Source organism: Zalophus californianus, chromosome 17 (genome assembly GCF_009762305.2).
Source record: "Zalophus californianus isolate mZalCal1 chromosome 17, mZalCal1.pri.v2, whole genome shotgun sequence".
NCBI classification, from domain to species: Eukaryota; Metazoa; Chordata; class Mammalia; order Carnivora; family Otariidae; genus Zalophus; species Zalophus californianus.
In genome coordinates, this window is record NC_045611.1 from 34037182 (window position 1) to 34049034 (window position 11853).

Sequence of the window (11853 nt, forward strand, 5' to 3'; positions counted from 1 at the left end):
TTAAACTCAAATAGTTCAAATGGAAAGATTTTTAATGAAGGGACAACCTACAGAGGTGTTGGCAGGGTCAGGGGAATCAACATGGGATGCTAAGAACCCGGGGATTGGCAAATCCCCCATCCTCAGGCAGAAGATACAAGGGAAGAAGAACGCTCCTGGCATGAGAGCTCAAGACCCAAGAGAGGAGGAAGGGTCACTGAGTAGGAGCTACAATCCTGAAAAGGGGAAGCTACCACCAGAGATTTTTCAGGGTCATTTTTCATACTACCTGCACTGATGCAGGGAGAGGGCAGGAAGAAATATTCCAACTCTTCTCTCCCCTTCTCTCTGATCCTCTGCTTATACCTTCCATTGGCCAAAACAGAAGCCAATTAGAAGGAGTCAGCTTCTAGGGGCAAGAACAGGAAGAAGAAGGCAGAGCAGTAGGAGAGCACAGAACTAGGGAGCCCAATCACGTATCACTGAGGTCTGACGCAAAGGAGCAAAACTAAGCATGCTCCTCTGACTTAATTTCTAAGAAAGCTACCAGAAAATATCATTTTGGGCAAATAATTTTTAAAAATATAAAAACTCTAAACAAATAATCAGATTAAAAGTGGGGAGAGGGCCTGAATGCACATTTTTCCAAAGAAGACATACAGAATGCCAACAGACACAAGAACCACTCATCATCAGGGAAATGCAAATTAAAACCACAATGAGCTATCACCTCACACCTGTCGGGATGGCTAGTACCAAAAAGATAAGAAATAACAAGTGTTGGTGAGGATGCAGAGCAAAAGGAATCCTTCTGCACTGTTGGTGGGAATGTAAATTGGTGCAGCCATTGTGGAGAACAGTATGGAGGTTTCTCAAAAACTTAAAAATAGAAATACCATATGATCCAGTAATTCCACTACTGGGTATATACCCAAAGAAAATGAATACACTAATTCAAAAAGATATAGGCACCCCTATGTTTATTGCAGCATTATTTATAAGAGCCAAGATATGGCAACCTCAGTGTCCATCAATAGATGAATGGAGAAATAAAATGTAATACACACACATATGTATACACATATATATGTACTCCATTACATACAAACACACACACACACACATACATACATAGGTATGGACTATTACTCAGCCATAAAAAAGAATGAGATCTTGCCATTTGCAACAACATGGATGGACCCAGACAGTATTATGCTAAGTGAAATAATCAGAGAAAGACAAATATCGTATGATTTCACTTATATGTGGTATCTGAAAAACAAATGAACAAACAAACAAAAAACAGGAACAGACCCATAAATACAGAGAACAAACTGGTGGTTGCTAGAGGGGAGAAAGGTGGGAAAAATAGGTGAAGGGGAGTGGGAAGTGCGGCTTTGAGTTATGGAATGCATAAATCATGGGGATAAAAGGTACAGAACAGAAAATATAATCAATGGTACCGTAAAAGTGTTGTATGGTGACAGATGGTAGGCTACACTTGGGTTGAGCACAGCATAATGTAGAGACTTGTCGAATCATTATATTATACATATGACACTAATGTGACATTGTGTGTCAGCTACACTTCAATTTTAAAAAATAAAAAACAAAAACTCCTTTTTCTTCTGCATTTCCCCCCTTCAAGTTCTATTTAAATTCTTCCTTTTGTTTACCTCCTGGTAACACAGAAGTCTGTGGTTCAGAGTCCTCCAGTTAAAAAGACCTTTCTCTAAGACCCCATCCTGAGAGCACTCTGAGCTACAGGAAGTCTACACTCCTGTCAGTGAATGCAAAATCCAGGAAATTTCCCTAAGATCCCTATTAAGGTTGGTGATAACTTTTTCCAAATGTTAACCCAGCCACCCACCAATGATGACAACACTCACCATTTCTTTGACAAACGTCAAATGCATGTGAATTACATACATGAGATACCTGTTTGAATGTTTTCTAATCTATTAATTTCATGTGTGTGTGTAATTTTTGCATGTCTTCTGATTAACAGGATAAATGTAAACAAATACAGAGAATAATCAAAGCTACCACATGAGAACACAGATAGTCCCACTATTAAGAAGCCTTTTGAGTATATCCGGAAGTCTTAAATGGAGTTTCTCCAGGTACTCATGAAACAAGGTCCTGGAGGGCAGGAAGCATATGTGATTCATCTTTGCAGTAGCTACAGGTCCTAAAACAGTGTCTCGTGCATTGCAGGCACTCAATAAATGTTTGCTGAATTGGCCAAACCTTGGTTTGTCCCCATAATCAACTACCCCAAAAGCACACAGATAATTACTTCTTGGAAAAATTCCAACTACTGTTTGATGTTACTTATGTGACTTTTCTCTCAAGAGCAGCTCTGTGGGATTACACTATTTTTTTTCCCTTTGACCTTAATGGCATGTACTTGAACAACAGCTTCATATAAAATTCTTACCAGCACATACCACAGCAGATCCAGGTATTGTTTTAAAAACGGTGCTAGTATCTCTCAATTTAGAAGACACATAGTCTCTCCCTCAGAATAGAGGCTAGAAAATGCATAGTTTGGTATTAACATACATAAAAGCTAAATATATTGTGAATGTATTCTTTGATTTTTTAAGATCCAAGTTTTTTTAAAAGGAATTAAAACGTTACCACAAAACTGTTCTTCATTAAAAAGTAATCCTGCATTTAATAAGTGTCCAATTTTAAAGTTTATTTTGTAATGCAACTTTTAAAACTTAAACAGCAAAAATGCGGCATTTAAAATGAGTCTGAGTCGGCAAAAAAAATAAGGACATACCAGGAAGACAGGTTTGGGTGAAATTTAAAATCTTATTTCATACTTGGTACAACTTAGAATCATTTTTATATTTTATATAGTATAGATCCGAGCTTTAATTTGAAATGACCCTGACCCTTGAAATCCTAAACTTAACACGTCAGAACAAACTGGTCATTCTCTTCTGCTTTATGGGCAAATCAACTAAATACTAGTGAATTATACTGTTTGGGCCTTTGAACCACAGGACTAAGAGATAAAATGCTGTTTGATGTATATAAATACTAGAGAATACATTTTGATTTAATAAAAGGACGAGTTCATTGTACATCCAATGACAAAATATTTCCCCTTTCCTGAAAATGCTCCCTTATTCTAAAAATAGGGGATTCCTTTTTTCCAAGTGTGTGGGGTGAATGGGATCAAGATAGCCATTATATTCATGTCTCAAAATGCACTGTGGTGGGAAATTCAGAATGCAGTGAAGGGTAATAAACCTTTTACTTCATCGAAACAGAAGGCTGAATTTAAAGCAGCGGGTAAAGGATATAACAGCAACAGTATACATTCATTATTTGCAATCTTGTAGTTGCCTAAATCTCTACAATACATTACTTTAAAAGCTTCAGATCAACGGTTTTATAATAGTTTACCAATATTTCAACACCTGAAGAGTCTTAACAGGTTAAAACCTATAGTCTTAAATTTCAAATATGACCTAACTCAATCTTTTTATTTTTTGGATGTTCTCTCTCAAATTTCCATTTGTTTTTATTAATCGATAAATGATGAAGAATTTTAGGTGTCTATCCACGAAGAAATGAAATTTTTATCTTTTTAGGAGCCTAAAAAATGAATAGAAAAAAGTCAGTTCCAACATAATGTTATCAAAATAACCTTTTAGAATAGAATGTTACGATTACTTAATTATTTACACTTATCTGGCTCTACCATTCAAAGTGCATCCAGGCTTCAAAGCTAACCCTTAAGTAACGCCATGGTTGACAGCGTCTAATTTCATTGTTTAGCTGACGTCTTGAAGATCCAAAAGGACCAAGACAAACACATCTATTGTTTTGGCTACCGTATCAGTCTTCATCACTGTTGTTTTTGGGTGAAATACATTGCAGCTGACCCTTGGTGAGAGACTAAAATAGACGTGTTGTTTCTGCCTGCCCAGCATCCCTTCTGCAATTTTCCTTTGGAGAACCCCCCTAGTCTAGACAGTGTGCAGCTAACACCAAATGCCTTTTCGGAGGAAGACACCTGAATCAAAGTTTACTCAGGAGAACAGTCCCTTCTCTATGTTCAGAAAGGGGCAAGCGACTCAGACTGCCCCTATAAGAAGAGCCCTGAGACTTGAGAAATCATCTCTCTTTCTTGCTAGGACTAAGTTGGTAGTAGCATCTAAGGAGCTATCATTAGGAAATGACTTATCTGAAAATGAAGCCAAAACCAGAAAACAGATCTTGATAACCTTGACTGGCAGATCCAGCCATGTTGCCACTGGCAAGACGTACTCGTAGGCTTTTTGCATTAACCAGATAAAGTCCTTTATACTTAAGCCAGTTTGAATCTGCTTCCTCATTTGCAGCTAAAAGAATCCTGGGTCTAAAATGAGACAACGCTAAAAATAAACACGACTGCTTTTGAGATTTCTAATGGATTTTCCGCCCTATACATATTATCTCATGTAATCACCACAACTCAGGAAAGTAAATACCTATTAACATTAAATTAATATTCATTATTTTTTGAACACATACTATGTGGAAAAGGGATGGAGAATGCTAGAAGAGTGATCAGTCTGAAATCTGGTGACCACAGAAGTCTCACTTACATGGGAAAAAAAGCGGAGGTTATGTATCTCAAGTCATTCAATAGATAGTCATCAAATGGAAGATAAACAGCATATAGCAAAGCCAGGGTGCAATTGTTGCACTAATCCCTCAATGATCAATTAGGAGGCTCTTGAAACAGCCCAGGCCAGACAAATGAATGCCCAATAGGTAGCCCTATGAGAATGGTTCAAACAATAGGACAGAGATGGAGTCAAACTAGATGTCGGGGGCAGGGGGGGGGGGTCCCAAGTGGGTGCAGCTGTTGTCACTGGAACAGGAGAAGAAGAAAGGGGCAGAGTTTGGGAGGCAAGGAAGGAGACAAGGTGTGGGTCAATTAAATATGCCTGTAGGGTACATAAGCTACAAGGTCCAGCAGGCCCTCAGGAAGACAGGCCTGGGCTGCAGAGAGGCGGAGAGAGGAAATGCAAGATGGGGCATCACTGGCATATAGATGGCAGTTCAGGCTGGGGCACTGCCCTGCTACAGCCTCGCCATGAAGAGAAGAGGAACAAGGAGCTGGCCACAGACCCCCTCCAGGTAATCTCAGTCCGGCTTGTGAGCTCCATGAAAACAGGCTTTCCCGAACAGGGCTGGTCCTCAGGAAAGATCTGTGAAATGACTGAGTGTAGAGTATACCGTAGGTTCTGCGTGAGTGCTTCTCCAGGGACCCTCCGCCGCCGCAGCCGCCAGCTATCCTGGGTGGCCGCTATACTGGATGCAGTCTCATTACTCAGCCCTCACCTCTTAAATTAGTTCATGTTCTCACATTAGGTGTAATCGCTGGTGGCAACGCTTTCTGGGGATGTCTCAAGAAGATTGGAGTTGAAAAAAATATTTTTGTGTCATTTTAATTTAAAGTAAAATTGTTGCCTGTTTCCCTACCCTTTCCCTTTCTCCTGGCAAGCCCAGTGACCCTGGCAGGCCTCCAAACAGAGGCGGGTGTCGGAGATGGGGTTCCCCCCAGGTAATTCTTTAGACAGCTAGCAAAGTCTCAAAGAAACAAAGGGAGGTTGAGAAGCTGAAAGGCGCGGTTACTGGCGATTCCGAGACAGGCTTCCCCGCGTGGGGGAGCGCGTACCCTAGGGGCGGCAGACCCCACTGGTGGCAAACCCTGATGTTGAAAGGAAGTGCAGTCAGTCTGCGCCCCCAGATCTTGCCAGATCGCCGGGCTTGTGCCGGGCCGCCTCCTGCCGCACGTCCGCTCTGGCTCCGCTGCACAAGCAGGTTCAAGGTCGCCCGGGGGTGACCGCAGCGCTAGTTGCCCCGCTGGCCAGCATCCCCACCCGCCTCTGCCTGGGGTCCGGAGCCGGCGCTTCTGCTCTGGACGCGACCGAGAGGTCCGCTCGTCCTTCTGCTTCCGCCGGGTTAACTGCCTGCGTTCAGCCTTCAGGTCTCCGCCTGCCGGCTCCTCGGGCTGGAACGAACCCTTCCCCCTTACCCTCTCCGCAGCTCCCTTTTGCCTGCCACTTAACAAAACTGTATTTTTGCTTCCCCGTTTGTGATTACGTGTGTGTGTAAAGTTCTGAGTCAATGCGTGAGGCAAAAATTCTTGTAGGGTCAAAATTAGTCTTGAAAAATTGCCTATAAATCACAAGACTTGACGTCTACACGCAGCGCTTGATGTGCAGGTACACGTGGATAAAACAAGCAGTAAAGGGGCACAGTACATAAAAAATACTCATGCAATGTTAACTTGTAAGTGCAAAAGAGAAAATGCGATCAGGTAAATGAGACTGCGTGCGGCGCCACTGTACTTGTCACTGCCTAGTGTGCTGGACTGTAAGAGGCACGAAGGCAGGCCTCGTCTGCTTCGGCTCACCACGGCATCCTCAGCGCCCGGCCCAGTGCCTGGCACTTCGTACACGTTCAATGATCTATCCCGAATAAAAGAACGAAGGAAGGAATGCACACTCGCTGGGACTCCACGGCCCACAGACAAGGGGGTTTGAGAGGCGGGCGAGGGCGGCTGGGCGAACTCCATCGCCGTGGCCGCAGGCTGGGGAGGCGGCGCTGAGACTCGCCCGGAGTCCAGCAAGCGGGCTCCGGACCGCGGCACCTGCACCTCCCCCCGAGGCCACCGAGCACGCCCCGCCCCGTCCCGCCCCGCCGCGCACGCACGCGCCCTGCAGCCCGGCCGCCCGGCCAGCTCGCTCGCCCAAGCTCACCCGCGCGCCGGCTGCCCCTAGCGCCTGCGCCCGCTGGGGGGCGCTCCCCTCCCACCCCGCGCGCCCACACACGGGCTCCTCACGCGCCCCTGATTCTATTCCCGACCCTGGGCGCGCGCGCCGCCTCCTACCTGCGGGCTGGCGATTGGAGGCGGGTGGAAGGGCTGAGGGGGCTGAATAAGACGCTGGCATGAGGAGGGAGGCGAAAAAGCGAGCGGCCGCGGCGGACAGTCCGGGCACGGGCGCGCGCGCGCGCCCCCAGTCCTCGCTCCCTCAGTCGACTCCCGGCCAGAGCCCAACCCTGCTGCCGCGCGCCGCCCGCCTCGCCGCGCCTAATAACAACGGCGCCCGGGGTCAGGTGGCCGAGCGCGGACAGTGCCGCCATTGGCTCAGCGGGGAGCGCGGCGCGTCAGGATTGGTTGGGGGGCGGAGCCTAGGCCGGTGCGGGGGCGGAGCTGTGGAGGGAGGCGGGCTAGGAGGCGGCGGGGGCGGGGCCAGGCGGCGGTCCGCGCCTTTGTGCCCGGCGCGCGCTCTCCGCCGGCTCCGGCTGCTGCGCCGGCTGCATCAATAATTCAGAGCGGCGGCGACGGCGGCAGCGGCGGGTGCGAGGAGGAGGCGGCGGAAGCAGCGGGGACCGAGCGGCAGCGGCTATGCATCCAAGTACGGCTGGGCAGCCGCGGCACCCCTGAGGCCCGGGCGGGGCTCCGGGAGCATCGCGCGGGGGGCACGCTTGCCTGGGAGTGCAAGGAAGAGCAGTAGTGTCCGGAGCGGCGTCTGCGAAGCTTCGAACGGAGCCGAGGAGGGGGCTTCGGAGTGGGGCTGGGGCTGGGGCGGGGGGGCGGCTGGCGCAAGCAGCCCCCGGGGTGGGGGGCGGGGTGGGCGCCGGCGTCGCGATGCTGGGCGTCGTGGAGCTGCTGCTGCTGGGGGCGGCGTGGCTGGCGGGCCCGGCCCGCGGGCAGAATGAGACGGAGCCCATCGTGCTGGAAGGCAAGTGCCTGGTGGTGTGCGACTCCAACCCCACGTCCGATCCCACGGGCACAGCTCTGGGCATCTCTGTACGCTCTGGCAGCGCCAAGGTGGCTTTCTCTGCCATCAGAAGCACCAACCACGAGCCGTCCGAGATGAGTAATCGCACTATGATCATCTACTTTGACCAGGTGAGTGCTCCATGCAGACTGGTTTGCGGGGCGGGGGAGAGGTGGAAGGTTGGTGTTCAGTACACTCCACGGCTCTGCAGAGGCTCGGGGACAGGAGTTCCGGACTGACTCTTGTCTACTCCCCTTCGTTCCTGTCTCTTTATAGGTACTAGTGAACATCGGGAACAACTTTGATTCAGAACGCAGCACTTTCATCGCCCCGCGCAAAGGGATCTACAGTTTTAACTTCCACGTGGTTAAAGTCTACAACAGACAGACCATTCAGGTCAGCCACCACCTCAGGGTCGGGCTCCGGCTCCGTAGGGGGCTATGAGCCGCAGGAGTGAGCGGGCCGTATTGGGGTGGGCGATAGAAGGGGCAGCAGCATGTGCCTGGGGTTGCTTGGTTGGACGAGTAGCGGGGCCTCACAGTTCTGTGGGTTCAACTGTTTCTTGCTTCTTTAGCCGTCTCTTGGAACCTAGTCCCCTTCCCACACAGAGTTTCCTGCCTTCACCTTCTGGGCCCCTCCAAAGAGGTTCTCCGCCTTTTCGACAGGACTGCAGGGATTTCCCATAGCGGTTACTGGTTAGCATCAGAGACAGTTCCCTCTTCCCAGCAGCTTTCTGCGACCCTCGCCTTCAGCACCACAGACAGTATCCCCATCCCCTGTCCCAGCTCGAAAGCTGGGTACCTTCAGCACCAAGCTCAGGGGGGTTCCTGGCATCCCTCTGGGGACCGACTCTGGGTTTTTGAACCACAGCGCCTGAGCCCTGGCGGTTGAAGGGTGGAGAAAGAAGGGAGGGGGTGTAGTGCTACTCCCTTCCGGCTCCAGCCGCGCTCCAGCCCGCACGCACGGGCTTTCCAGGTTCCTGAAGGTGTCCAGCTTTCCTTTGGGCAGATACAGAAGGCAGAATGCACAGCTGGGAAGAGGGCGCTGGGCCGTTGGCTGCTGATGCCACGGCAAGGGCAAAAGCAGGCAGTGGTGGCACGGCTGGATCTGGGATAGGAATTGAGCCGGGTTTGGGGATGAAGCACAGAGTGCAGCACTGGTGAAATTTCTCATCAGCCAGAACCCTCGCCCAGCTTCTCCACTCTGTCTCCACAGTTCCAGGCAGCTAGGGCCAGGAGGAACCAGGGTTTTTGTTTGTTTGTTCTCCCAGAAACTCCAATTGCCTGAGTTCTCTTTGAAGGGGGGGGGGGGTAAAAGTATCAGGGCACCTGAACCGTCTACGGGTTCATTAAACTGGATAAAAGAGCGCAGTCGGGATTTGCTTGGCACGCTCAAAGAATGAAAGTTACTCTCTTTTGGGGGGCAGGCCCTTCCTGTCACCCAGTTTGGCTGTCTTTCGCCCCATTGGACCCTCAGCAGTAAGCAGCAAAGCTCCTTTTTCTACCCCCACCCCTTTCCACCATGTTCCCAGGCCTTTATGGCTGCTAGCCAAGTGCCAAAGGTTCGCGTCTTTACCGCCGCTTCGGTACCCGCCTAGGTTGCTCCTCTGAAGCAGGCCTTTCTCTTTCCCAGGTGAGCCTCATGTTAAACGGGTGGCCAGTGATTTCAGCCTTTGCTGGTGACCAGGACGTGACCCGGGAGGCCGCCAGCAATGGAGTTCTAATCCAGATGGAGAAAGGCGACCGAGCATACCTCAAGCTGGAGCGGGGGAACTTGATGGGGGGCTGGAAGTACTCGACCTTCTCCGGATTCCTGGTGTTTCCCCTCTGACTGGCTCATCGCCACCGGAATGGAGGCAGGGAGAGGGCGAAGGCAGGAGGAAGGCAGGAGGGGGAATGAGAAAGAGGCTGAAATATAGAGGATGAGAAAGCGGCACGACTTGAAACTTCCTACATGTTACCCAGCTGTATCCGGGAAAAAGGTGCGCGCGGGTGGTCGGACTACTCTGTCCGTTTCCTCATTAGGAGAAGTAAATTCCGCTTAGCTCTGCGCACTCCCATTTCCAAAAATAAACTCGTCTCCCCCATTCCGGTTGAAGTAATCAAGAGAGAGAGACTGCCTTGTCATTGTTTCTACCCCCATGTTCCTATTCTCTACAATTTATACAAACGAAACTTTGTATTTCACTGTATAATGTGAAATATCTTCCTCCTCAGACCCCTCTGAATCTTTCCACCTGCTGAAATCTAATATGCCTCTCCCCTCTTTTTAGTTTGGAGAGGGAATAAGATTTTTGTTTTGTTTTGTTTTGAATGGGGGAGGTAGTTTTAATTTGGCAAGTATTGCTCTTAAAACACCGCTCAAGATTTAATTAGCTGAAGATACTTTGTGTCCTCCGCTGCTTGTTAGCAGAGAAGGGACTCACTTTAGGGGTGACTGGTTCAAAAATATATATAAATATATATCATTTGTATTCAAAGAACTCTTCCCAGTGGAAACTGGCTGTATTTCCGTATTTCTATGTCCTATTCGGAGTGATCGTGAAATCTAAGGCTGCTTGATGTCTTGATGCTTGTCAATGCCCTCGTGTTCTGTGGCTCCAGTAAATGCCAGGAGGTTCTTCCGGACGCTTCCCTGTCCTCTGTAACATACGTGTGAATAGCCGAGATTTAATTTTGCTTTAACCCAATAAGGTTGAAGTGGGACTTTTATTTTTCTGGAACAGCTTTCTAAACTCCGCATCTTTCCCAGCTGCGAGGTTTGGGGGCGGGCTGTGGAAGGGCGAGGCTCAGAGGCGCGGGAAGTCGACTTGGTGAAAACGCAACCCTTGGTGAGAACGCAGCCCGAGAAAGGCCGGGGCTCGAGCGCAACCTTGCGAAGCCGGCCTGCGCTCCTTTTTGCGCCAGGTCTAGAGCCAGCCCCGCATTCGCCTGTGCTCCCTGCTTTGGCCGAAATCTTGTTAGGCCCGGCGCCACTACCGGCCTGGAAGCGAAGTTTGGATTTTCCAAAGTCCAAATGCATCAGGAAGAATCCCAATTGGAGGAGCCGGCACGACTCCCACGCCTCTGCCCCTGGATTTCCCCACCGTCCGCCCCACAGTTCCCGAAGCAGCGAATGTTTTATACCACCGCCTCTGAATCCCGCGTCCGCCCGCCGTATTACCCGGGCGCCCAGGACCTGTGATTGCGCTCAATGCAGGACTTTCACTCAAGAGGTTCGTCCAGGAGTTTTGATTGTATCGGAACATAATGTGAAAGCAAAACTGAAATAAACGACTTCGTTTTAAGTCTGGAAGTATGACCCAGTCGCTTCAGCAGCGGGGAGGTCGGGCGCCAGGAAGCGGGTGGCTGCCAAAGGCCTGGGGCAAGAGTTTGGGCCTGGATAAGCACCTCTGGCTTTGATCCTTTTAGAAGTTTTTTCCTAGCCGAGATTCAGGGGTGAATTTAATTGGCTCCTGGGGGGTGGAGAGAAGGGGTAATAATAGCACAATAAGCAATGTTTCTCGTAATTCCTGCGGCTCGTCTGATTGAAATTCACCGAGCACGCGGCCTTCCTTGAAACGCGGACCTGTTCTACCTCCGCGCTCAATCCCGGGGGCCCGCAGCCCTAACCCTGCTCTCCGAAGCCCCAGCGGTTTGGGGTCCCCAGGGGGAGAGCTAGGGACTTCAGGAGTGAGGAGTGCTTCTCTCTATCTATCCCACAGTTCTCTCCCCATAGCCAGTTCCCAGGGAAGTGGGGATGAGGTGCAATCCTGAACCCTAGAGAGATTTAAAAAGAAAAGCTATTCTTTTTAAAAAGGGACACTTTAAAAAATGTTTTCTCCGCATTCTTCTGTTTGGGAGGGGGAGATCACGGAGAACTGGAGTCTTCGGCGGAGCTAGCTCCATCCAACTGCTCTGTTCCTGAACAGCCAGTCCGCCAGCCATGCACCCACGGTGCACTAGGTACTCTCCTCTCCGCCTAGGATGAGGGCTCATGGGCCCTGCCGGTTGGGTAGTCACGACCCAAGGACGCAGAGCCCCTAACACGCCAGTCAGCTTGCTTGCTGTGGGTGGTTGGTCACCCCTCCTCC

The 11853-nt window shown here is 49.7% G+C and overlaps 1 protein-coding gene across 1 annotated transcript; it reads left to right on the forward strand.

Moving 5' to 3' along the window:
• Nucleotides 1-7270: 7270 nt before the first annotated feature.
• CBLN1 (cerebellin 1 precursor) lies at nt 7271-11067 on the forward strand. The gene is made up of 3 exons (XM_027619051.1): nt 7271-7912; nt 8058-8177; nt 9414-11067. The coding sequence occupies exons 1-3, from the start codon at nt 7649-7651 to the stop codon at nt 9609-9611; spliced, it is 582 nt and encodes a 193-aa protein (XP_027474852.1). The 5' UTR covers nt 7271-7648; the 3' UTR covers nt 9612-11067.
• Nucleotides 11068-11853: the final 786 nt, after the last annotated feature.

Coding starts and splice junctions, on each gene's coding strand:
- CBLN1 (XM_027619051.1), top strand. CDS start 7,649: ATGCTGGGCGTCGTGGAGCTGCTGCTGCTGGGGGCGGCGTGGCTGGCG. Junction 7,913..8,057: donor TGATCATCTACTTTGACCAG/GTGAGTGCTCCA, acceptor GTCTCTTTATAG/GTACTAGTGAACATCGGGAA. Junction 8,178..9,413: donor ACAACAGACAGACCATTCAG/GTCAGCCACCAC, acceptor TCTCTTTCCCAG/GTGAGCCTCATGTTAAACGG.